The following is a 26,466-nucleotide window of genomic DNA, read 5'->3' on the forward strand; positions in this document are numbered from 1 at the left end:
GAGCGATCAGTTGTTAACAAACTGGCGCATGTCTGTTCAGTTCTTTCCTCGCACACTGTACACAGCGATCAGTACAGCGTGCAAGGAGAGGAGAGAGACTGCAGCACGGCTCCCCCCTGCCTAATCTATGCCTCCTTCATGCCTCAAACATGCCTTGGCACACCCATGCCACGTCATTGCTCAACCGTGCCACATCCATGCCACATCAGTGCTCATCCATGCCACATCAGTGCTCATCTGTGTCACATCATGCCACATCAGTGCTCATCCGTGCTACATCACTGCTCATCTGTGCCACATCCATGCCACATCAGTGCTCATCTGTGCCACATCCATGCCAATACAGTGCTTATCAGTGCCTCATAAAAGTTTAATGGGTAGACAAGAAAACTGGATTTTTGTCTTACCGTAAAATCCTTTTCTCTGATGTACATTGACAAACATAGCCCCCTAGAAAGGGGAAGGGGGGCCCACTGTGATGCAGACACGCAGGCAGAGTACCCCCATTCGGCTAATGAAGATATGTCGCTGTGTTCATCAGTGAACGAAAGAGAAATTAGATTTGCATGTTGGGCCTCTGTATGTGGTTAGGCTGTGTAAAAGTGTCACATATGATGTATTGCCATACTCAAGACGAGTGGCAGAATGTATTTTGGGGTGTAATTTTTGCTATGTACATGCTATGTGTTAGAAATATCTTATAAATGGATAACTTTGTGTAAAAAAAAAAAAAAAAAGCGTTTTCATTTTCTTTCCACATTTTCCAAAAACTTGTGGAAAAAAATGACATGTTCAAAAGACTCATAATGCCTCCTAGATTATGTGTTGGGGTGTTTGCTTTCCAAAATTGGGTCATTTTGTGGGCCTTTCTATATCCCGGTGCTCCAAGGCCTTGAAAAGTGCGATAGGTTGTCAGAAAATTATATGTGTAATTTATGCTCCTAGAACAACCTGCAGGTGCTACTTGGATGTTGGGCCTCTGTATGTGGCCAGGCTGTGTAAAAGTCTCACACATGTGGTATCGCCATACTCAGGAGTAGCGGAATGTATTTTTTGGGTGTAGTTGCAAGTATGCCTATACAGCGTGTGAGAAATAACTTTGTAATATGAACATTTTGTGGGAAAAAAAAAAAACAAATCTTCATTTTGCAAAGATTTGTGGGAAAAAAAACTACAACTACAACTTCAAAAATCTCACCATATCACTTTCTAAATACCTTGGAATGTCTACTTTGCAAAAAGGGGTAATTTGGGGGGTATTTGTACATTCCTGGCCTGTGTCTTAAGAAATGAGAGCCTGTCAGTACATCGGGTGTCATCAATTTTCAATGATTGGCACCATAGGGTGTAGACTCCATAACCTTCACAAAGACCAAATAATATATACTTATTTGGGGTATTTTACCAAAGATATGTAGCAGTATAACTTTTGGCTAAAATTTATGAAGAAAAATTAATGTTTACAGAAATCAAAACCGAAACAAAGAAAATTTTTTACAAAACTTTCGGTCTTTTTTCATTTATAGTGCAAAAAATAAAAAACCCAATGATGATTAAATACCACCAAAAGAAAGCTCTATTTGTGTGAAAAAAAAAGGATTTCATATGGGTACAGGGTTGCATAACTGAGTAATTTGTCATTCAAATTGTGAGAGCCTTGAAAGCTAAAAATTGGTCTGGTTAGGAAGGGGGGTTTAAGTGCCCAGTGGGTAAGTGGTTAAAACAAATCGAAAATCAACACACGTACACACACAGGGCATTTGCCAAGCTTCAATAAAGCTTCAAAAAAAGCATCACAGAAGCATCAAAAACCCATCAAAAAAGCACGTTGAAGCGCTAAGAGCTTTAATATGTGTTAAAGTCTAAGCAAGTTTAAATGAGCCCTTAGAGTGCTATTCATTTTAGATTACACCCCAATCCACTGTGCACCACAAGGCACATGCATGTGTTAACTAGCTGCATTGTAGTGTGATGCACTGACATCATAAAGGTATTAAAGTGTTTGTAAAGTCACTAAAGTGATTTTACATGTATGTATTGCAGGTATCCAGCCATTACCAAAACGTTTATGTATTTGTTAGATATAAAAAGGAAAACTGGATTTTTGTACTTACCGTAAAATCTAATTTTTCTCTGAAGTTCATTGACAGATGAAGGAGTACTACCTTATCTTTGTGGACCACCAAATAAGGTGAGCAGCAGGACAACGCCGCCAATTCAGACACTCTGCAGGCAGAAGTGATAGCCACCAAAAAAGCAACCTTCTGAGAGAATGAAAACAGAGAAATCTCCCCAATGTTCTCAAAAGGAGGCTTTTGAAGAACAGATATTACCAAGTTCAGATCCCACGGAGGTAGTGAGGATTGTCTCAGGAGAGCCATATGGTGCACTCCCTGAATGAAAGTGCGAATCAAGGCATGCGTAGCTAACAGGCGTTGGAAAAATATAGCCAAAGCCGACAATTGATCTTTGTTATAGCCCAAAGCCAACCGCTGTTCAACCCATTTTTGCAGAAAGGCCAAAACCCCAGCTACTGAAAACAAGAGAGGGTGCACCTTCAATGATTCACACCATGAAATGTACGATTTCCATGTACGATGATAGATCTTCCCGGAAGTCGACTTCCTGGCCTTCAATAGTGTTGGAATCACCGAGTCAGAAAGACCTCTATCTCTCAACACCTGGCTTTCAACAGCCATGCTGTTAAAGCCACCGACTGTAAAGCAGGATGGAAGATCGGCCCTTGAGACAGTAGATCCTCCCTAAAAGGAAGTCTTCAAGGAGCATCGGCAACCAGCCTTACCAGGTCTGCGTACCAAGACCAGCGAGGCCAGTATGGGGCCACCAGAACGACCAGAATCCCTTTCACCTCTATCCTGCGTAGAAACCTCCAAGGTAGGAACCTACTAGGGGAAGGGAGGGGAATAACTGAGGGGGGCTTGGTATATCCGAAAGACCAGGGGAACCGAGGGATCTCACAAGGGTCCGATCATTCCCAGAAGGGGGCCCACGTTCACCCCGAGACTGCCAGAGGGGGGGGACAGCATTTACTCACCATACCACTGTACCAGGTGGGCGCCACTCTGAACAGACCCCCTCCCACCCGGGGTGGGGGTGCTGCCAGACAGGGGGTACATCCGTCACATCCCAGCAAGACAGTCCACTCGCAGGCTCATCCCCATCCATCGGGGCTCTTTCCTGGTGAGGCCAAGTGCTGGACTATACCCTGCTTACGCTCGCTGGCCAGGCTGGGAGACCTTAAGGATCTAGATTATGCAGTCCAAAACCCAGCCAGCTGTTGCTTGTAGTTCTCCAGGAACTCTAAACTAGTAAATAAAAGTACATTAAACAAAAATTTCCCTTTTAAATAGCTAAGACCGCAGCAGGGAACTACGTCCTACTCCTAAACTAGGCAGAAACAAACTAGGGGCTGTAGCAGAGTGTGTGGGGTTATGCCAACAGGGACAGCCCCATAGGCATGATAAAGCTTTTTCCTGCCTAGCGTTCTATTCCTGATGGGAGGAGCATAACCCAATGGTCTAAAAAGCTATGAAGTTGCGGCTGTCAATGAACGATAGAGAAAAATACCTTTTCTGACACCGCAGCTGTGCGGTCACCTGATCTACGGAGAGAAGCAGGAGGGACCAAGATTCCCCTGTAACGTCAGGCAGCCAGCCAGCAGAGGTGACTCTCTGCCCTTCCTGTTTTGGTAATGGCTGGATATCTGCATTACATACCTTGAAATGTGCTACATTATGCTGCAGAATAGAGGGTGGAGGGGCGGGGAGGAAACGCTCTCATGCGGACAGGGAGGATGGGGGAGAGACTGTAAGAGGAGAGACAAGGGCTGTGGATGACAGAGACATGTAACCTGATCACAGTAGTCAGGGCTCAGCAGCCATGATTATCATGCTCAGAAGAGGCAGGGGACTCAGGAACTGGTAAGATCAACCAGGTTTATTACCAGTTAGGAAGAGAAGAATTGCGCAGCACAAGCAGGGTGCTGTTATTCACGCCTTAAAGGAACATTTTAAGTGTGCTGCCTAAATGCAGTGCGCATTAGCATGCGTTGACGCAAAGCATAGTCTAGGGCCGAGTTCACACTTGCTCTGACCGTGGCTCAAAGCAGGGGGTACTGTGCATCCCTGTTCACCGATTCATGTGCGAATCAGGTCCACATTTCTGGCTGAATTTGCACCTGATTCAGAGCCAAAGACTTACAGCACTCTTTCCAAATGTGGACAGCGGCAGCTCTGGAGCTGTGTGAACCAGCTTCATTGAGAGCCAGTCACACTCTCCTGTCATGCGAATTAGATGCGGGGAAACCCACTTCCAATTCACCCAAGTGTGAACCCAGCCTTGTTGGGTTCTTATACATTTTCTTTATTCCATTAGTAGAATGGAAACGCATATAAACATGTAAAAAAAAATGTTTGTTGTTTAACGCATCACGCCTCAGTGGCTAGGTGTAAACCTAATCTTATTCTTTTCCTGCTCTGAGGTGTAACAGGAAAACTGATTTAGTTAAATATCTAAAACTGCATAAGTGCTAACAAGCCATTCTCGCATTTCATACAACTAAATATTCTTAATATCCAAATCTGCAGCCAGCAATAAGTTCTATAACTAACCAAAAATGTAAATATACCTCTTGCACCTGAAACAGATTCAGTTTATAACAAAGAGTGCCCAGAAGTCTCCTCTCCCTTATTTAGTAATTGGTTCAGTAACTTCCTTACAAGTCTGCACAGAGATTGAAGTGAAATTACAATTTAAGTCTGAGAATCCTTGGTAAAATTCTTACACAAGGTGTTGTAGATCAGTAGGGAGCAGGGAGTACAGAAACTGGGACAGCAATAGAGGCCAGTGTTTTAAAAGATTTCAGAATGTGCATTGGAATAATTTATTTCCATATCTACAGCACAGGTAAAGCGCCAAAGTAAATCCTGCTAACATCTAGAGGGGATTTTTCCTGTTTTAAAAAATCTAAATTCCCCTTTATTGGTGTGGGCATTTTAAGTTTTGACTGCAATATCCTTGTTGCGCTGTGCTATACTATTAGTACAGTATAGTACTCGGTGATAGGAATAGTGATGCTGTCCTTCAACAGATGTAATAAAGGAATTGCTTGAAGGGTTCAGAGAAACATAGTGATTGATTTACTAAAACTGGAGAATTCAAAATCTTGTGCAGCTGTACAATTGTAGCCAATGCGCTTCTAATTTCAGCTTGTTCAATTAAGCTTTGAAAAAAAACTGGAAGCTGAAGGTTTCTTTGCACAGCTGCACCAGATTTTGCACTCTTCTGTTTTAGTAAATCAACCCCGTACAGTACAGTTGTGCTTTACAGGTATCTTACGTTTATATGCTATATGTTGATATGGGACTCACTCAAAATAAAAAGACCTAATAATATAATAATAAAACTATAAAGGTTGTTATAACTAATAAACATTTCTATTTGAAACTGAAGACAATGAAGAATCATACATTTACAGTAACATCAGTTCCTATTTCTACAAATTGGGGCAAAGACGTGTGGCCCATAGCGACCATATTACAGTCATAATTTACTTTAAAAATCGAAGGTAACACATAAATGGGGTAATAGGACAAAATATATTTTATCTCTGTTCTAGCCCCAATTCCTAGCCTGTAGATGCCTTCTGGATGTCAGGAATAGTGTATCTTACCCATAGATGTCCCCTCTACATATGGATAGAAGAAGGCAATGATCAGATTAATGAAAACTGCCAGGTTGAAGGAAATTGTTCCCCAAAGGCCCATTCTTCGTGAAAACCAAAACATTAAAGGCATACCTGAAAAAAGTTAAACAAATAAAATATACAAAATAATTATTTGTTGTGACATTATTTTTACACTGTTATCTTATTCAGTTATTTGAGGTTTCTTTTATATATATATGATTATTTTTTAACTATATATCTAACAAGATGACAGTCAGTCAAAGTGCAGTAACATTAACTTCATTTCCATCCAGGCTTCAATACTGTTCAAGTAAACCAAATCACTTCATTCAATGTTAACTTAAAGGTCAAGAAATAACTAATTTTCCATACACACTGCACTAGGAAGTATATAATAACATTTATAAACCATAGGCTGTTTATAATGATTTACAAAATAGGCTAAAACCTCCATATAACCAAAGATGAATTCATGTGGCTTTGTTAATACGTCTTTTTTTCTCTCCCCAAAATTCTTCCTTAAAGAGCAATTCCAGGCAATAAGTGAAAGCAATCAGTGAGCTACTAATTTTGTCAAGTAAACAGCATAGTTGAGCATTGCCTGGGTAAACAACTGAAGCACAGAGCAGGTAGTCTGTGTTCCCTTTATGCATTTCAAGGTTTAATTTTCAATTATGGCTGGAGTGTACCTATTAGGTACCATTAAAGTGCAATTTTAGGCAATAAGCTAAAGCAATCAGCAAAGCTATTGATGCTATCAAATAAACACTGCATGTGTACTAAAGTTGTAGAGTTCACTTAATTTACTTTAATCTTACAAAAGGGACTCAAGTGGACTGGTGTGGTATAGCAATACCGGGACAAAACTACCAAAGAAAACTGCTTAAGTACCCAGCATGTAGGCTGTTCTCACCGTATGTAGCTCAAGGTTTAATATTCCATTATGGCTGGTGTATACCTTTAGTTATCATTAGGGCCAGTGCTGGCTGGGCCTTTTTTTTGTGTGTCAGAACTGCTTCTCAGCTCATACAAGTCTTTGGAAAAGCAATAACAGCTGAAGCAGGTCATCTGCACCTGCATTTAATTCTGAATAATCTCAGAAACGTCTAAAGCCCCATACACACACAACGATTATCGGCCGACCGATCGTCCGACTTTTGTCCAGAGTGGTTTTTTGTTGGTTGGAATGTGCCTAGACTGCACACGAATTTTCTCGCCCAACAAAAATCTACTTCAGAAGTGATGTCATGTGTTGGTTTGCTTTCTTTGTGTTCTTTCTTCTCTGAGCATGCCCAGTCTTGCTCATCAGATTTTTCCTTGTTGAAACCTGTACTGACTGCACGAAAATCGGCCATGTTTTGACGGCCAACAAAAATTTTATAGTCTGCACACCAGATTTTTTTTGGCCGAAAAGTCGGTTGTCGGAAGCATCATATACTAACAAGCCGAAAATCGGCAAATCGGTCGTCGGACGAAAATTCCCTGCCAATTTTCGACGCGTGTGTACGGGGCTTAAGACCAATGTCAAAATGTGCTGCATTTGCCCATCAAAGCAGGTTCTTGAAGTGTATCATGCCAATTTGAACAGAGTAGGAAAGGGTAAGAACTTCTGTGGAGATTTTACTGCTGTCTGGAGCTGGATTAGGACCTGTATCAACTGTCTTTGGGCCTGTGTTGATGACATCAGTTTAGCATCAGTTTAAAATCAGTTTAGAATTAGGGATGCGTAAATGGTTGGGGCCGAACATTTGCCTGTTCCTTGAACAAATGAATTTGCAGGGTGCTCACCACGAGGAACACCCTGCAATGCACTGAGCGCTGCACAGTGCATTCTGCACCCTGATTGAGCAAAGCTTTGCCCAATCAGAGTGCAGTGTAAGCTGGTTGTTAAGGAGCGGAGCCGGGAAGCTGGCCCTGGCGTCCTTAACAACCAATGGGTTTCCCAAATGACAGCTGAACAATAAAAAAATTAAAAAGTGCCGGTAAAAAAATAAAGCAAAAAATAACGCGTGGGTCCCCCTCCCCTCCCCCCACAGTTTATACCAGGCCCTTCGGATCTGTTATGGATTTGGAGGGAAACCCTATGCCAAAACTGAAAAAAAAAAAAAATGGTGTGGGGTCCCCACCAAAACCCGTACCAGACTCTTATCAGGGCATGCAGCCCGGTAGGTCAGGGAAGGCGGGGACGAGCGACCCCCCCCCCTCCTAAACCATACTAAGCCACATGCCCTCAACATGGGGGGATGGTGCTTTGGGGCAGGGGGGCTCATCCCCACAACAATGACTGGTGGTTGTGGGGGGGGTTTGCGAGTGGAGGGGCTTATCGGAATCTGGCAACTCCCTTTAACAAGGAGGCCCCAGATCCCCCTGCATATGTGAACAAGTATCGGATACATAGTACCTCTACCCATTCACCAAAAAAGTGTCAAAAAGTAATACACACAAGAGACAAGTTTTTAACAATTGCTCTATTAAAAATAAAAAAAATAGTGTCCCCTGATGTAAATCCATTGTCATTCATGCTGCCCGAAGACCTGAAAAATAAAAGAAATCTAAAACGCTCCCACCTCCTGGGAGGCCTCCCGCCCAATGCCTGCTGTGCGCTTTGACATTTCTTATATAGGTAAGGGGCACTGCCCCTTATGACATCACATATCCAGCACGCACCAGTATGTGACATCAGAAGGGGGCAGTGCCACCGGGTGACGTAGCTAGGTGGCCCAGCCCCTTGCCTATATAAGAAATGTCAAAGCGCAGACCAGACATTCAGCAGGAGGCCTCCCAGGAGGTGAGAGCGTTTTTGTTTTTTTTGTTTTTTTCAGATCGGGGGGCAAGCGTGATTGATGGATTTACATTGAGGGACACTATTTTATAATAAAGGAATTGTCAATATATTTTTTTCTTTTTATAATAAAGGAATTGTGTTTATTACTTTTTGACACTTTTTTGGTGAATGGGTAGGGGTATTCATTCACATGGGGGGGGGAATCCGATAGGCCCCCCAACCGTATACCCCCACAACTACAGCCCAGGGTTGTGGGGAAGAGACCCTTGTCCCCATCAACAAGCACCCACTCCTCCATGTTGAGGGCATGTGGCCTGGTATGGTTCAGAGGGGGGCGCATGCTTGTTCCCCCCCCCCTCCTGACCTTCCAGGCTGCATGCCTGGATAAGAGTCCGGTATAGATTTTGAGCAGGGACCCCATGCTGTTCTTTTTTTTGGCGTGGGGTTCCCCTCCAAATCCATACCAGCTCCGAAGGGTCTTTTTTTTTCTCAATAGCCAGGCACAATTGTACCTGCGAGTTATTTTAAATGTGATTTGACAATTTTATTTCTTTAGAAATGACATTTTTGCTGCAGCATGTTTTATGCATGCTACAGAAGCGCCAATTTACAGGCACATTTATATTTTGATTGTTGCAGGCATATTTAAAATTATTGCTCCTGAAAAAATGATCGTTTGAAAAAAAATAAACAAATGTATTGATTTATGTCCCCTAGGGCAGTACCCAGACCCCAAAACCCCTTTTATGGCCAGTTACTTGCATATAAGCCTTCTAAATGGGCACTTTTTTCCTGTTCAGCTCCGATAGACTTCAATGGGGTTCGCCGTTCGAGTTAAAACATTTCCCCTGTTTGGGAGTTCTGCTGCAAACCAAACAGGGTGGTGTTTGGCCCATGTCTATTTAGGATGCTTCTGAGATCATTCAGAATTTACTGACAGGCGCATTTCACCTGCAGTTGACCTGCAGGTTTTACATTCCCATAAAAGTGAAGAAGAAAACAGAAGCCCATGGACACAGGCCCTTAGAGGGTCTTCGTCCTAATTACTATCCTAGTGGCAATAGTTTTACCAGAGAGGAGATAAGCGACATATATTAAATCGATTTTTTCTTGTAGTGTAGGGAAAGGCAAGAACCACCACTAGTTTTTTTTACTACTGTCTGTATACCTGCTTAAGATTTTCCCTCATTTCCTGGTTTCTGAAACCAGGAGAGTAAATGACAGGAAATTTCTCCAATAGAGCCATGGATAGCAAGGGGTTCTAACAATCCCTTCTTACTCAGTTTAAAGCTGTAGTAAACCGCAGTTAAAGAAAAAAAAAATCCCCTGCAAGGCAATGTCATAATGTGCTAGTATTCATCGCATACTAGCACATTATGGGAGATTTACCTTAAAACGAAGCCCTCCAGCTGAGAGGGCTTCCATTTTCACCTGCTCTTCCTTCCGGGTACAGGTCCTCTGGCTAAATGAGTGGCCAGGGGCGCGATGACATCACTCCTGTGCATGCCACTCTTTACAGCACTGGCTCTGAAGGTCCAGCACACTATGCGGGACCTTCAGAGCGCATGCGCCGGTGACATCACTGGTTGCATGTACTCTATCTCCTAAACCGTGTAAGTTTAGGAGATATTCAGAGTACCTGCAGGCAAGCCTTGTTATAGGCTTACCTGTAGGTTAAAGTGGTAAAACTGAGTTTACTACTACTTTAAAACTAATAAAAAAAAGTTTTAACTGGACTTTGAAAAGTAATTTCAAGCAACAAATCAAACAAATCCATGAGTGTCTTATGCATTCCAGCACACTACAGCTATGCTAAAATCAGAAATTCTACTCACCTTATCTTAGTCTGAGTTCTCTGTTATCTACTGCAGCCAGACCACCTCACACGGACAACAGAAGAGTTCTTCCTTAAACCTGTGTTGTTAACATCTTCCCTCTCTATTTCCCACATTGCTTCATTTTAATATTTCTTTAGGAGCATTAGACGTTTTTTTTGCAGCTTAAAAAGACCCCTTTATGTTATTCTATGGCCTCATGCACACACAGGCTTTTAGGAGCTGTAAGTGGCATAGGCGTTTTCAAGCTGTAAAAAAACCCAAGGCCAGTGCGTTCTGGAGCAACAGCGTTAAGCTGTAAAAATGCTTGATGCTGCTAAAAGCTGCATACAGCGTTAGGCCACCTCAGCGTTTTTAAGCTGTAGTAGTTGGATTTGAGGTTGGAAAATAGAAGAGAGCAGAGAAAGGCTGCCAAATGCTAACGATGCTAAACGTGGCTAAAACGTGCATTAATGCCGAAACAAAACGCTTCTAAAAGCACATTTTTGCAGCTGCTTTTTCCTGGCGTCAGAACTGACTTTGCAGCTGGTTTTTTCAAACGCCCTGTGTGAATGAGGCCTTAAGGTCACAATAGATGAGTAATGGCAACAGCTCTTGTGACTACAGTATGTCCCCCAAAAACACTGCAGGTTTTGCTAATATATTCTGTAGCTATGTGATGACTTAAGTTTCATTATGCCCAGATGTCAGTCCATTGCATGTAATGACTGAAGAGAGTTTGGACACTGTCCTTGTAGATTGAAGAATACAAACAGTGCAGAACATATTTAGGTTCCTTCCCATATCCTAATAAGCAAGTATTTGAGAAAATCCTTACTTCGCAGTTTCTTCTGCCACTCCATCTCATTGTGAAGAAACGATGACTGGTCAAAGAAATCACTAACTTTGCTGCCCTGCTCATCCTGCTCTGTGGTGGTGAAAACTCGGTGCTTGGTCTCTTCTGTCAGGAACTTACAGATGTTTGGAACAGGGAATACTATCTGTTCCATGCTTCGATCTGAACGCACAATCTGTGAATATAAAAATCAGATCTTAGAAAAAACAGAATGTACACAGCAATACAATTTTAGCTGTAGAGCTGCATTCAGTTACTTGTGGTGAAAAGTTAAAAGACTCCTGTGGTGAGGAAACTTTGGTGGCTGCCATTTCTGATTTCCTTAAAATGCTAGTTGCCTGGCTGTCTGATTTCAATACTTTCTGAATCATGGATCTGAAAAAAGTAGGCAGTAAGTTTAATTACAACTCCCTGATCTCCATAATTGTCAGGGTCAGGTCAGTTACTGCAAAAGGGTAGAATACTTTAGATAAACAATTTAAGCTAGGCAACTAGCATTTTCAGATGAAGAGTTCAGCAATGAAAGTCTTCACATTTCTCTACCCTGGCATGACAAGAGGAGAAAATGTTGCCAACAACCACCATCTGAAAGTAGCTTTTGTCTATAAGTCAGTTACATCTGCGATCTGACTGGTTATCATGGAAAATAGACCAAATCCTCAGGTTTTTTTTTTTTACAGTTTCACCACTTTTCTATTAGAAATTAGATTAGAGCTAACTGGGAGCTATGGTCCTAGAATTTTTGCTCTCACATGTGTGGTGCAATCACTGTTTACATATATGTCCATGCCTTATATGTGTGTTTGCATTCTTGTGTATGCACAGGATACTGGTTCTTATACATTTTTTTTACAATATTTTTATTTATATCATTACAGCTTACAGTTTTTTTTTCATTTAACTATTGGTATTGCAAGGGAACTAACCAGCCTCGCATGTGATCGCAAGGGCAGGTGACAGGTCCTCTTTATAAAAGACACATCAGGGGTCAACTAGACCTCTAATGCATCCCTGTGCTCCAATGCAGATTATCAGCTCTGAACCTGGAATTGACAAAATGCTTGTCACTTCCAGGTGCATTCATTACAAAATAAGAACAAGTGCCTCAATCTTCTCTCGCTTGGTATCTTGAGGTAGTTACTGCCATTCATAGCTCCCCAGAGGTACAGAAGAGCCAAGAATTCACAGTGGGCACCACCAGTGAAGGATGGGAAGCAGCACCTACTCGGTACTGAACAGATCCCTTTAACATGGTAGCCGATCACCAGCTGAATACAACAGTACAAACTCATGGCTGCGCCACCAGCCAGGACCAGGACATTTATACCAAGACATTTTTTATTTTCTTGATATTTGTCTTTTTGAGTAAAAGAAAACAAAAAGGCAACCCAGAAGGTTAAAGAAATTGGTACAATATTAGCATAAGCACAATGTAAAACAACAAAGAAATGGTTCTGCTCGAGTACATCAATGAGAGATCAACATATGATCAGGAATAGCAGGTATAGCTATACAAGCTTAAAAACTGAATTTTTGTAAAATCTTACCGTAAAATTCCTTTCTCTGAGTCCTCTGACAGTCACCGCCCACTCATACAGTCTTCACCAATGGGTATTGACTTCTTATCCACAGGAGCAAGCTAGGCATAAGACTTGTAACAAAGCAATTTACATAGACGCACCTACAGGGGGCTGTCCCTCTGGTCCAATACCCCTGGCTAGCCTCATTCCCAATTCAGTTTGGTAGCAAGCAGTAGATAGTCCATGAACCCCAAAAAAGGGGTGCGGGCGGCGACTGTCAGAGGACTCAGAGAAAGGAATTTTACGGTAAGATTTTACAAAAAACTGAATTTTTGTAAAATCTTACCTGTAAAATTCCTTTCTCTGAGTCCTCCGACAGTCGCCGCCACTTCATATTCATCACTAGTGGGGTTATTGACCTTTGCTCCGCAGGAGTAGCTAGGCAACAAAATTTGTTAATATCAAAGGTTTTAGCATATCCCACCCCTAGGGGGTGGTCCCCTCAATCAATACCTCCCTGCTTCCTGCATTCCCAACTCAGTTTCAGTAGCATAGCAGTAGAGTACACAAACAAAACCCCAAAAGAGGGGCGGGGGCGGCGACTGTCGGAGGACTCAGAGAAAGGAATTTTACAGGTAAGATTTTACAAAAATTCCATTTTCTCTTACGTCCTCCGACAGTCGCCGCCACTTCATATTCATCACTAATGGGGACGTCCCATAGCAGTGTAGACATGAGGGGTGGGAAAAAACGCAGCCGCGCCTAAAGCAACGCAGTACCCACATCAGGTAAAAAGGAACCTTACCAAAGTAAGAAAACCAACTGGGCAACAGGAAAAAAACGTGCTCAACAGGAGCAACAACCCAGGAAAACAAGTAACCTAGGGATAAAGACATCCCAACAGCCAAGGACCCAAAACAAGGGACCCTAAGGCACTGCCGCACTAAGAACTTTGCGGCCAAAGGAAGCATCCGCCGATGCCTGAACATCCACCTTGTAGAATTTGGAGAAGGTGTGAACGGACGACCAAGTCGCCGCCTTACACACCTGGGCCACAGAAGCCCGATGATGACAGGCCCAAGACGTACTCAGAGATCTGGTAGAGTGCGCCTTCACAGGTACGGGAGGAACCTTTCCCTTCAAAGCATAGGCCTGCTCAATGGTCTGTCTGATCCATTTGGCGATGGTAGAAGCCGACGCCGCCATGCCCTTCTGAGGTACCTCAGGAAGGACGAATAGGGAATCCGACTTGCGAAAGGATTTAGTCGACAACAGGTAAACCCTGATCGCCCTAACAACATCCAAGGAATGTAAAGCCACCTCCTTCGGATGTTTTGGCCTCGCGCAAAGCGAAGGCAAGACAATGTCCTCATTGAGGTGAAATTCCGAGATCCTCTTCGGAAGAAAAGACGGGTTAGGTCGCAAGACCACCTTATCCAAGTGAATCACTAAATATGGAGAGCTGCAGGACAAAGCTGCCAGCTCCGACACTCTGCGAGCCGAAGTGATCGCCACCAAAAACGCAACCTTCTTGACAAACAGAGGCAACGAGATCTCCCTGATCTTTTCAAAAGGAGCATGTTGCAACACGGACAGAACAAGGTTCAAGTCCCATGGAGGCAAAGGCTCCCTCCTAGGAGGGGCCAGGTGTCGCACCCCTTGAACAAAGGTGCTAACCAAAGAGTTAGACGCCACAGGGCGTTGAAAGAGAACGGCCAGCGCAGAAATCCGACCCTTAATCGTGGCCAACGCCAAACGCTGGTCCACGCCTGTTTGAAGGAAAGCCAACACTCTCGATACCGAATATGAGCGAGGAGAATACCCCCTGGACTCACACCAGGCAAAATACGCCTTGAGACAGGAGATCTTCTCGAAGAGGCAGACGCCACGGAGCGTCGACCGCCAGATTCACGAGGTCTGCGTACCAAGACCGGCGAGGCCAGTCTGGCGCCACCAGAATCACCATGTGCGGTTCCGCGGCCAACCTGCGAAGGAACCTGGACAGCAGCTGAATCGGTGGAAAGGCATACATCAGACGATACTGATGCCAGGGCGCCACTAACGCGTCTGATGCGTCTGCCCGAGGATCGCGCGACCTTGCCACGAACCTTTCCACCTTGTTGTTTAGACGGGACGCGAACAGGTCCACATCTGGTAAACTCCACTTCACGCACAACATCTGAAAGACATGCGGGTGAAGGGACCATTCCCCCTGGTCCAGGGTCTGGCGATTTAGATAATCCGCCTGCCAGTTCTCCACCCCCGGAATGTGAACTGCCGTTATCACCGGGACATGTGTCTCGGCCCAAGACAGAATGTCGGTCACTTCCCGAGCCGCGCGGGCACTCCTGGTGCCCCCTTGGTGGTTGATGTAGGCCACCGCTGTGGCATTGTCCGTCTGCACCTGAACCGGACGGCCCTGTAGCCTGTCTGTCCAACGCAGAAGGCAGAGAGCTATCGCTCGCAATTCCAGAATGTTGATCGGAAGGGAGGATTCCTCCTCCGACCAAGTTCAGTGGGCGGACAGAACGCCCAGAACACCACCCCAGCCCGACAGGCTGGCATTCGTGGTGATCACCGTCCACGAGAAAGGGCGAAAAGACTTGCCCCCCCGACACCGCCGGGGACCGGAACCACCACAGAAGATCCCTTCTGGTATGATGACTCAAGGAGATCCGTAGATCCAGAGATTGTGGTCGCCCGTCCCACTCGGCCAGAATCTCCGCTTGGAGACCCCGTGTGTGAAACTGGGCAAAAGGGATCGCCTCGAAGGCCGAGACCATCAATCCCAGACACCTCATACACGTCCGGAGGGACGAGTACTGATCGTCCCTGAGGGACTTGACTTCGTCCTGAAGCGTCCGGAGCTTGTCGTCCGGCAGGAAGATCTTCGCTTGAACAGAGTCCAGGATCATCCCCAGGTAGGGAAGACGAACCGACGGACACAGGGTTGACTTTGGAAAATTTATCGTCCACCCGAACTCCTGCAGAGTCTGCATCGTGATGGACAGGTCGTTCACCAGGCCCTGACTGGTCGCAGACCGAATCAGGATATCGTCCAGATACCCCAGGACAGAAATGCCCTGGGCTCTCAATAAAGCCAGAACCGGCGCAAGCACCTTGGTGAAAACCCGCGGAGCCGAAGCGAGACCAAAAGGTAACGCCACAAATTGGTAATGATCCTCCGCAATGGCGAATCGAAGGTACCTCTGGTGACCCTCGAAAATGGGGATGTGAAGGTACGCATCCTTCAAATCGATGGAGGCCATGAATTCCCCCGGAACCAGGGCAGCCACCACTGAGCGCAGGGATTCCATGCGGAACTTGCGAACCCGCACAAAGTGGTTCAGAGCTTTCAAGTCCAGAATCGGACGTACCTTGCCCTCCTTTCTGGGCACAATGAACAGATTGGAATAGAACCCCCGAAATCTGTCCCGATGAGGCACCGGAACCACCACTCCCTGGGCCCGTAGGTCCCGCACCGCCAGGTGCAGATCCTGCAAGCGCTCTGGAGATAGCTGAAGGTTTGAGGGGAAAAATCTGCTCGCTGGCCGAGAGAGAAACTCGATCTTGTATCCAGATCGAACGATTTCCTGAACCCACCTGTCCTGAATGCGGTCCAGCCAGGGTTGAAGAAAACCGAGCAAACGTCCCCCCACCCCAGAACCGGGTGAGGGCGTCCCTTCAGGCCGTATTGTTATGGGCAGCGGACCCGGACTGGCCGGACTTCTGCTTACCTGTCCACGGCTTCTTCTGGGAGCCTTGGCCTTTGAAGGGTTTGCCCTTATAGTGCGACCGAAAGGCACGAAAGGACCCTTGAGAGGGCCTAAACGAGGTATTCTTCTTACCACGAACAAACTTATTCTTGTGAGATTGGGGCAAGAGAGTGCTCTTACCCGAAGAAATTCCCTTTATCAGAGTATCCAAAGATTCGCCAAAAAGGCGCGATCCTGCGTAGGGCAAATTAGCCAAAGTCTTGCGAGAAGATTGGTCAACAGACCAACATTTCAGCCATATCAGGCGACGGTTCAATACCGCCACACTTGAAAGACGCACAGCCAAAGGGACTAAATCTAAGTCCGCATCACACAAATACATGACACCCTGATGAATTTGATCCACCATAGCCAAAGTTGTCGGCGAGGCAGAGTCAGCCACCAGGGTGCACCTGAGCACCTGCGTCCAATCCGCAATAGCCTGGGCTGCCATAATGGAAGCAAAAATAGGCTTCAGCATAGAACCAGCAACCGTATAAGCATGATGGGCCAGAGACTCCAATCTCCTGTCCGTAGGGTCCCGGAACACCGGGGTATCCTCAGCAGGGATCGCAGTGGATTTATTCAAAACCGCCACCGCGTGATCCACCTGAGGCGGCACACACCAACGCTCATCAGTGGTGGGTGTAAATGGATAACGCAGTTTGAACCTACTCGGCACAGCAAAAGGTTTCTTTAAATTGCGCCATTGCTCATCAACCGCGCGCTGAAATTCCGCAGAGCAAGGAAAAACCTGCGACGTTTTGCGTTTCCTTTGCGTCCCATAAGAGGACATCAAAGCAGGAGGACATGATAGAAGCAACCAACTCATCCATGAGTGCAAGCTCTTCAGACGAGCCAGGGGGAGAATTATCAAACCCTTCTACCTCAGCCTTCCCCTCAGACCCAACAAGGTCTAGAGATGAGTGAGACCCTGAGAAGGGCACTCCAGCCATAGCAGCCCCATTGCCCTCTGAATCAGAGGAAATAGACACTCTGGGCCGTTTGGTGGATCGATCAGCCACCAGCATTTGCACCTGAGCAGTCAAGTTCGCCACAATAGTAGCCAGATCAGCCCCCTCGGGGGATGCAGCAGCCCCTTGGCCCCCCACCAAGGTGGGAGGAAACTTGCAATCCTGAGAATCCATGCCCCAGTAAAATTAGAAAAAAAGGAGTACTGCCCCTTTAAGACCGCGGCGAGCGTAGCCCACCGCACCCTACTGAATACACCGACCCCCACAGGGATAAGAACACTGGGCAAGGAATACAGGAAAAGGAAAGGTAAAAACCTGGAGAGATCACACAGGCTGCTGCCACCGATCGCTGTCCCAGAGCAAAAGGAAGTGATGCAATGACTGACCGCCCTATAAAGCCTATGCAAGGCTACACAAACATGGCCGCTCGGCTGAGGATTCCTTAGGCTCAGAGAAAATGGCGCCAACATGTGGCCTGATCGATCGCCGCCAAAATGGCGGCGTTTGGCGCCAAAACGCCGCGCCATACCACACAGGACCGGGCACCATAAAATTTGCGCAAAAAAATGGCGGGCCGCAGTAGCGATCGCCGCACCGCATGTCTAAGTCCAGACTGCTTCATGCATTCACACAGCAGAGCAGGAGAGCCCCCCCCCCCCTCGCAGCCCACAGACAGGCAGCTATTCCACACAGGATAACATAGTTTAAAACGAAAGAGTGTCTCCACAAGATGGCCTATGTGGACACTCGTTGGTAAATGTGCCACGTCCGAATTAATTCAATAGAGAAGGAGATTTGTAGCAAATGCTATCAAAGATGGACTTTCTCGGCACAACAATTAACACTAATGTTGTAAAAATATAGTTTTATTAAGACATACATTAAAATACAAAAGAAACATTTTTTTTACATGTAACAAAAATAAGTACAAAAAACATATAAGTGTAAATTCGATAAAAGATCATAGCCACAGATATATGATATCGTAAGTGACCCTCAATCACCGGTAAGTTACAATATAGGTGTTACATACACCTGATACCTAATCCAAGGTTGTGGTGGACAAGGGTGTATGTCCGGTGTTGGAGGGATTCACTAGTATACATATAACCTCTACATGTTTCGCGTATACATTAACGCTTCTTCAGGAGGATGTGATAAAGAAAAAAGGTTTCTTTTAACTGTGTAAGATCTAAAAAAGGCGAAGAAAAAAAAATGCATGATTACCATACACGATATTGCACAATAAGTTAAAGGGCATAACATGTGGGCCCATACAGTTCGGTTAGAGCACATGCAGCGAATACCGAACTGTATGGGCCCACATGTTATGCAAAATAAGCCTTCCAGGTACGGTAATAAATCTCACCGGATGAGGCCTTCCTAGCCTTGAGCAGGGTAGGAATGACCGCCGACGAGAGACTCCGATCTTTCAAAACCTGGCTTTCAACAGCCACGCCGTTAAAGCCAGCGACCGTAAAGCAGGATGGAAGATCGGCCCTTGAGACAGCAGATCGTCTCCTAATGGGAGCCGCCATGGAGGTTCGACGACCAGTTGTATGATGTCCATGTACCAAGACCGGCCACCAGTATGGGGCCACCAGAATCACCAACTTCGGTTCCGAGACCAACCTGCGAAGGAACCTGGACAACAATCGAATTGGAGGGAAGACATAAATCAGGCGATACTGATACCAACGCATCCGAGGCGACTGCCAGAGGATCGTGCGTACTTGCCATGAACCTTCCCACCTTGTTGTTTAGCCGAGATGCGAACAGATCCACATCCGGGGTTCCCCATCTCGCACACAGCATCTGAAACACCTGCGGGTGTAGGGACCATTCTCCCTGGTCCAGGGTCTGGCGGATCAGATAATCGACCTGCCAATTCTCCACACCTGGAATGTGAACTGCTGAAATCGCCAGGACATGCGTCTCGGCCTAGGACAGAATTTCAGTCACTTCCTGGGCCGCCCGGGCACTCCTGGTGCCCCCTTGGTGATTGATGTAAGCCACCGCAGTGGCGTTGTCCGTCTGGACCCGCACAGGGAGGCCCCGAAGATGATCCGACCAATGGAGAAAGCACAGTCTGATCGCTCGCAATTCCAATATGGTTATCGGCAGGGAGGATTCCTCCTCCGACCAAGTGCCCTGGGCAGACAGAATGCCCAGAACGCTACCCCAGCCCGACAGGCTGGCATCCGTGGTGATTACTGACCACAACAACGGGCGGAAGGATTTCCCCTCCGTCAGAGCCGGGAACAGGAGCCACCAGAGAAGATCCTCTCTGACCTGGCGACTCAGAGATATCCTCCTTTCCAAGGATTAAGGATGCATGTCCCACCTGGCCAAGATCTCCACTTGAAGAGATTGCGTGTGGGACTGTGCAAACGGTAGTGCTTCGAAGGCTGACACCATCAACCCCAGGGACCGCACGCAGGCCCTGAGTGACAAGGAATCCTTGTCCCGGAGGGACCTGACCTCGTCCTGCAGAGTCTGGAGCTTGTCCTCCGGTAGAAAGACTTTTGCTTGGGCAGAGTCCAGGACCATTCCCAGGTAAGGGAGACGAACAGAAGGGGACAAGGTCGACTTCTGATGGTCCACCCGAACTCCCGGAGCGTCTGAACGGTACTTGACAGATCGTGTAATACACTTGGGCTGGCACTCGATCTTAACAGGAGATCGTCCAGATATCCCAAGATCGCAATCCCCTGCGCCCGCAACAGGGCCAGAACAGGAGCCAGCACTTTGGTAAACACGCTTGGAGCCGAAGCGAGACCGAAAGATAATGCCACAAGCTGATAACGATACTCCACGATTGCGAATCCGAGGTACCTCTGATGACCCTCGAATATGGGGATGTGTAAATACGCATCCTTGAGATCGATGGAAGCCTGGAATCTCCCGGGCTTAAAGAGGTCACCACCGAACAGAAGGAGTCCATGCGGAACTTTTGAACCCGCACGAAGTGGTTCAGAGCTTTCAAGTCCAGAATCGGACGTACCTTGCCCTCCTTTCAGGACACAGTGAACAGATTCAAGTAAAACCCCCGAAACGAGGAGATCCTGAACCGCCCAATGAAGATCGTACTACTGATCCGGGGTCAAATGAAGATTTGAGGGAAAGAATCTGTCCGCTAGACGCGAAAGGAATTCGATCTTGTATCCTGATCGAATAATTTCCTGAACCCACCTGTCCGGATCCGGAGCAGCCAAGGTTCGAGAAAACCACGCAGACGTCGCCCCACCCTTGGAAAGGGTGAGGGCATCCCTTCAGGTTGAGGCGGAAGGACCCGCCTGGCCAGCGTGGGTGGATTTTGGTTTGCCCGCCCAGGGCTTTGTCTGACCACCCTCGCCCTTAAAGGGTTTCCCCTTGCCCTGTGCCTTGAAGGCACGAAAGGACCCCTGATTTGGTTTAAAGGAAGGGCCCCGCTTGCCGCAGAAAAACTTACCCTTGGGGTTCTGGGGCAGCAGAGTACTCTTGTCCCCAGTGACCCCTTTAACCAACTCATCCAGGGAATCCCCAAAAAGACGATTCCCCACATAAGGGATGTCAGACACCGTCTTTCTGGAAGCCTGGTCAGCCGACCAGCTCCTCAACCACATTAAACGACGGAGCAGCACCGTGACACCAGACAGCCGTGCTGCTAGAGGGGCCTCATCCAAGGCCGCGTCGCACAGGTACAAAACTGCCAGACGTATCTGCTCCACCATCTCCACAGTAGTCGGAGGGACGGAATCCGCCTCCAGAGTGCGTTTGAGCACCTGGGCCTAATCAGCCACAGCCTGAGAGTCCATAACAGAGGCGAAGATGGGCTTCCATGAGAGTGGCCTTGTCCAACTTGGACACCGTGTGATCCACTTTAGGGGACACGGTCCATCGCGAATCCGTAGGAGACGCGAAAGGGTAATGGAGTTGAAACCGTTTTGGTACCACAAAAGAGCGCTTTAAATTACGCCATTGTTCGTTCACCGTTTCGTAAACTCAGCGGGACAAGGAAACACCTGTGCCGCTTTCCGGGTTCTACGAGTCCTAAAGGAAGTCTGCTTACCCGGCAGGTTAGGCTCATCCTCGAAATGTAGTGTCTCTTTAACAGAAGCAATAAGCGCAGAGACAGCAGCGTGTTCTTTAGCCGCTTCAGGAGAAGGATCATCCTCCTCCTACCCCTCCACCTCCACATCATAATGAAAGGACTGAGACCCCTCGGGGGGTAAACTGTCCAGGGCAACCATAGCAGACTCAGAATCAGAGGATAATGAAACCCTAGCTCTTTTTCTAGAAACCCGCTCTGACATCAATAAATCCACCTTGGACGCCAAAGTCGCAAGTGCAGCAGCAAGAGAAGGTGAAGATTCAGGAGTACCTGAATCATTCACCAAGGCTGGGGGGAATTTGCAGTCCTGGGACTCCATGAGAAAAATACTATGGCGCTGGCCCTTTAAGACGCGATCGCGGCGACCCACCGCAATGCACCGCAATAAGGATTACACTAAGGTACCCCCCTGAGATGGGAAAAACACTGAAAACAGAAGAATATTCCCCAAAACCAGCAAAAAGAACCCCCAGAAGTGTTACCACGCTGCTGGAAACAATCTCTGCATACAGTAAAGGAAGTGATGTCACCCACTAGAGGCTGAACAGGAACTGGTCTAAGGGAAAATGGTTGCCAATGTATCTGAATGGGAGGCTCCGGGAATATGGCCGCCGAACATGTGCAAAGAAGAACACCATGCCACACACAAGATGGCGCCCGAAGGCACCAAAAACACTACATAGAGAGCTGCAGAAAGTGCCCACAATGAGGCCAGAGCAACTGCCCACGCCCAAAATGGCGGACCCGCGTTTTTTTGCACCGAAGCGATCCGCATCGCCATTTTTGCACCCAAAACACTTTTTCGCCCCCAAACACACTGATAAGTGGACAGGGATAGGGACCCCCACAGACCCCCCACGGCGATACATGCGCCAAGAGGCCCCCGCAGGGACCGGGAGGGATGCGAGCCCCGGACACAGACATGAGGGGAGAGCACAGACATCAGCAAACTGTCATCTTCAAACAGAAGTTACTTACCACTCCATATGACGTGGGCGCCTCGGTATCGCGGTAACCCCCCACCACAGATGGCGGGGGAGCCGTCAGCCGAAATAGGATGTGTCGCACGGTCAAAACCGCATGTTGAGGCATCCTGGCGAGGTAGCCACCTCGCAGGCTTTTGCCCCTGAGGACAGGGGCAGGTCGTTTGCTAGGCCAGGGCGCACGCATAGCCCGCTAAACGCTCGACGGCGGGCTGGGATTCCATAAGATCCTCTGTCCTGGAGTACCAGGACGACCAGTCCGATTCCCAGCTCCGCAAACGCTGTAGTCTTCCGAAGATCCGACTAACTAAGCGCAGAACAAATTAAAAGCTAGTAGTAAAAAGAAAACACTTTTGCAGAAAATAAAAGTAATAAAACAGAAGAAAGGCAGAGACATGTAGCCCCAGCACAGGGATCGCCTATCTTACTCCTAACTAGGCAGAAGACAAACTGAATTGGGAATGAGGCTAGCCGGGGGTATTGGACCAGAGGGACAGCCCCCTGTAGGTGTGTCTATGTAAATTGCTTTGTTTTTAACAAGTTTTATGCTGACTGTATGAGTGGGCGGCGACTGTCAGAGGACCTAAGAGAAAATAAGTCTGGTTAGAATTTCTGGTATGTATAGTAGAGTATGAAACCACTTCTTGATACCTTTAGGAACAATAAGAATAGTAAGGACAGGGGTGATGCTGGATACTTGTAATTACATGCAGACAGTACATGCTTGATGAAGTAACCAGGTATTCCATTGCTTCCAAAATTGGTGCGCGCTCCACTTTTCTTTGCAAACATAATCTCATATTGTGTTTGCGTATTGAGATCTGGGAGGAAGGTGGATCTGTCGGGAGGTTCTGCTTGTTTCCATGTCATAGCTATGGCTTTCCTGGTAGCAAATAAACTGTGGACTATAAAAGGTCTGTGGACAGGGTCCCAGGGTTCATGATTTAAGAGTAAGAGAGCTGTAACCGAGTTGCATTTTATGGTGGTATGGATCACTGTGGAAAAGAAAAAAGGGAGTAATTTGGGACAGAACCAACATGCGTGTAGTAATGAGATGGCAAAACCGCAGATTCTCTAGCAGTCTGAAGAGGTAGTGAATTTAAACAGTCTCACTGGGGTGTAGTACCAGTAAAGTAAAGTTTTAAAGGAAGTCTCCCAGAGAGAAACACATTTTGATGAGGTGATGACCTGCTGCATTGCTTTACGCCATTCTGCTAATTGAAAGTTCTCAACTTCTCCTAGTTTCATAGAAGATGTTTTCTCCAAGAAGTGGCTGTATGGTATAGGAAGGAGATTCATTTATAGTGAGTCAAAGGTTTCTAGTAAAAAGATAGAATGCCACGGGGTATTAAAAAGTTTCCTGGTAAAATTGATGCCAAACTGACCAGAGGCATAGATTTGTGTAAAAGTCTCTGGTAGGGAGGTTTTATACCTTTTGTAAAACTTCAAATGTGTACAGTGAGGAACCCTCAAAAAGAAGCCCCAGATTTTGTATACCAGGGTCCATCCAATTAGATAGTGACAGATCCAGGGTGAAAAGCTCCAGGAACGAGAGACAGAGATGAAAAGTCACAAGTGAAAAAGTTCAATTTCAGTGACTGGAGGTTATGCCATCTGGAGAGAGCATACTTTGGTAGACAGGGATTTAAAGCAGGACTCCAGCCTAAACTCTTTCCGTCCTACCTACTACATCCTCTGCTGTGTCCTATGTGGTTCACCCAACTGCAGAGTCTGGTCCCTCCTTGTGCACACTAAAACATGGGACTCAGGAATTCTTCTCCAGTAGTTGGTTTCTTCAATGGTTGGTAAATTCTGATTTGGGAACTGAAGCCGGGAGGCTTTGTTGAGACTTGGGAGGGATGAAGCCTTCAATCCTGGGTCCAATTCTTTTATTAGAGACAGGACAAAATTTTAGGACTCCACCCTTGCAGATGTAGAAGGTCTCCGCTCAGGAGTCAGGGGGGCTCCACCTAGGAGACAAGTGGGAGCCAGTGCAATTAGGGGCTGCTATGTGTGTGCACATGGCTTTTGTGAAGAGACTGTCTTGGCGGACATAGACAAAGAGCCTGAAGTGTGAAGCCAGAGCAGCAGTGCTGCAAATGTAAGCCAGGAGGCTGAATATTTGTCTTTTGGCTGAGAAATGCTGAAAAACCCCTGCGAGGGTAAAGCATGTGATGTCTTGAACTTTGTTTTAATAAAAGTGGGCAAGAAGACTAACTTAGTGGATGGTTCCTCAGTGCTCTACTGTTTGAAGCTGCTTCCCACATATAGTAGCATTTGTATTGGGCAGAACTGAAATCCCTGCTGAGAATTGTTTCTGTGTGAGACAAGCACACTGGAGCACCTCAACCTGCCTGAATACCTTGGGTGACATAAAACCCTTTTCCCACCTTAGTAGGGCACAGCACTTTCACAAAATACTGTATATGTTATTAATTCTGTAGACTGCACAGTGATTAATTCTATGACTTTCTTCAATTTGAGCATAATATCGATATGCTAAAATATAACTTGACATTTAATATAACACTTGCAAGTAGTCTAATAAATATCTATCTCTTCCTGTTAAAGTTCTGTACTGTACATATGGAATATGCTAGCACTAGAGGGCCTGCTTTTGAAAAAGCAAATAGGCGTAAAAAAGGCCTTTCCTCTTTATTTTATTTATTTTTTTATGATGATCTCTTATGTTACTGGTAAATCCATGCTTTTCAATCAAATTAAAGTGGTTGTAAATCTCAGACAGGAAATATGAACAAAGCATATGCCTCTATAGTGTGTACTTGTCTCAATCAAGAGCAGATCACCAATTGTCATTTCTGTCTGCTGCTTCGTTCCTCTGCTATCAGCATGAGTCACTTCTGACAAATTGTCCTAACACCAAGAGAGGGGGGGGGGTTAAATTCTGAACTTTGAAGGGCTGTAAAGAAGAGAAGACTGCAGATAGACAAGTACAACTTATACATGAGGATTTGTTTAATCTCTGTGTTTCATCTGAGGATAGCCACTTCACTGGGTATATGGAAGCCACTTTAAGTTAAATAGTTAAATCATTTTTCCCCAAGTTAGTGTATTTTTTATTACGAATAGTTTTAGTGTGTTTTTTTTTTCCTTAAATATTTGCAGCAGTTTTTTTTTTTTTTTTACAAAACATAGTAAATCTCCATATAGTATTGTATTGTAAAGATGATGGGTAATAAATCCCAGGGGTTTGTATAAAATAACTGTCTCCACATATGTCCAGGGATGGAGCCTGACAGACAAATGTGGGGTGTGAGTTCCATAGTGTTGGGTCTACATGTGAGCAGGACCATTCACTGCTAGTTTAGGTCGATTCCAGCTAAAAACAAGTAAAGAAAATTAACATGTGAGGCTTTAGAAACTCTCTCAGATATGTAGGAATGTAATTCAGTGATATGAAAGTCAGAGAACCAATCTTACATTTGGTTCTCAATTCCACTGGAAGCAAGTAGAGTGTGTGGAGAACTGGAGTAATGTGTGACAAGCAGGTTGTGTTTGTTAGCTTTCCATCTGCAGCATCTGATAGCCAGGCACATAAAGCATTACAATAACACAGTTGGAAGGATACAAACTAATGAATTAGTTTTACCAGTTTGTCTGGGGAAATAAGGCACCTGATACTCACTATTCCCCTGACATACAAAATTGTGAATTTCGCGACCCAAACCTGCTGTCTAGTTAAACTGTCAAGTATTTCACCAGTGCATTCATCATATTTGGTAATCTGTCCACTTTTCATCATTTCATATCCTTTATTCTGACATCACAACATTTCATGCCAAAGTTTTATCGACCATAAATAGATCAGGCAATTTTTAACAGTAGAAAAGGGTTAAGTTCAGAAATGATAAAAACAGTAATTTTTCATTGTTGATTCTCAGCACCAGTAGTATTTGGCGCAAAGCCTCTCAGCGCCAAAAAACAATTTCGAACCCTGTAGGCTACCTAAGTCTGCCCA

The 26,466-nt window shown here is 45.9% G+C and overlaps 1 protein-coding gene across 1 annotated transcript in view; it reads right to left on the bottom strand.

The window, feature by feature from the left end:
* ITPR3 (inositol 1,4,5-trisphosphate receptor type 3) overlaps window positions 1–26,466 on the bottom strand; it is a 544,698-nt gene that overhangs the window by 91,576 nt on the left and 426,656 nt on the right. Inside the window, exons 48-49 of the mRNA XM_082246986.1 lie at window positions 11,145–11,337; window positions 5,693–5,818 (exon numbers count right to left, since the gene is read on the bottom strand). Coding sequence (XP_082103112.1) covers window positions 5,693–5,818; window positions 11,145–11,337 — 319 coding nt within the window. The remainder of the gene's footprint in view (window positions 1–5,692; window positions 5,819–11,144; window positions 11,338–26,466) is intronic.

This window comes from Pelophylax lessonae, assembly GCF_965119305.1.
Source record: "Pelophylax lessonae genome assembly, chromosome: 2".
In the NCBI taxonomy this organism is placed as follows: domain Eukaryota; kingdom Metazoa; phylum Chordata; class Amphibia; order Anura; family Ranidae; genus Pelophylax; species Pelophylax lessonae.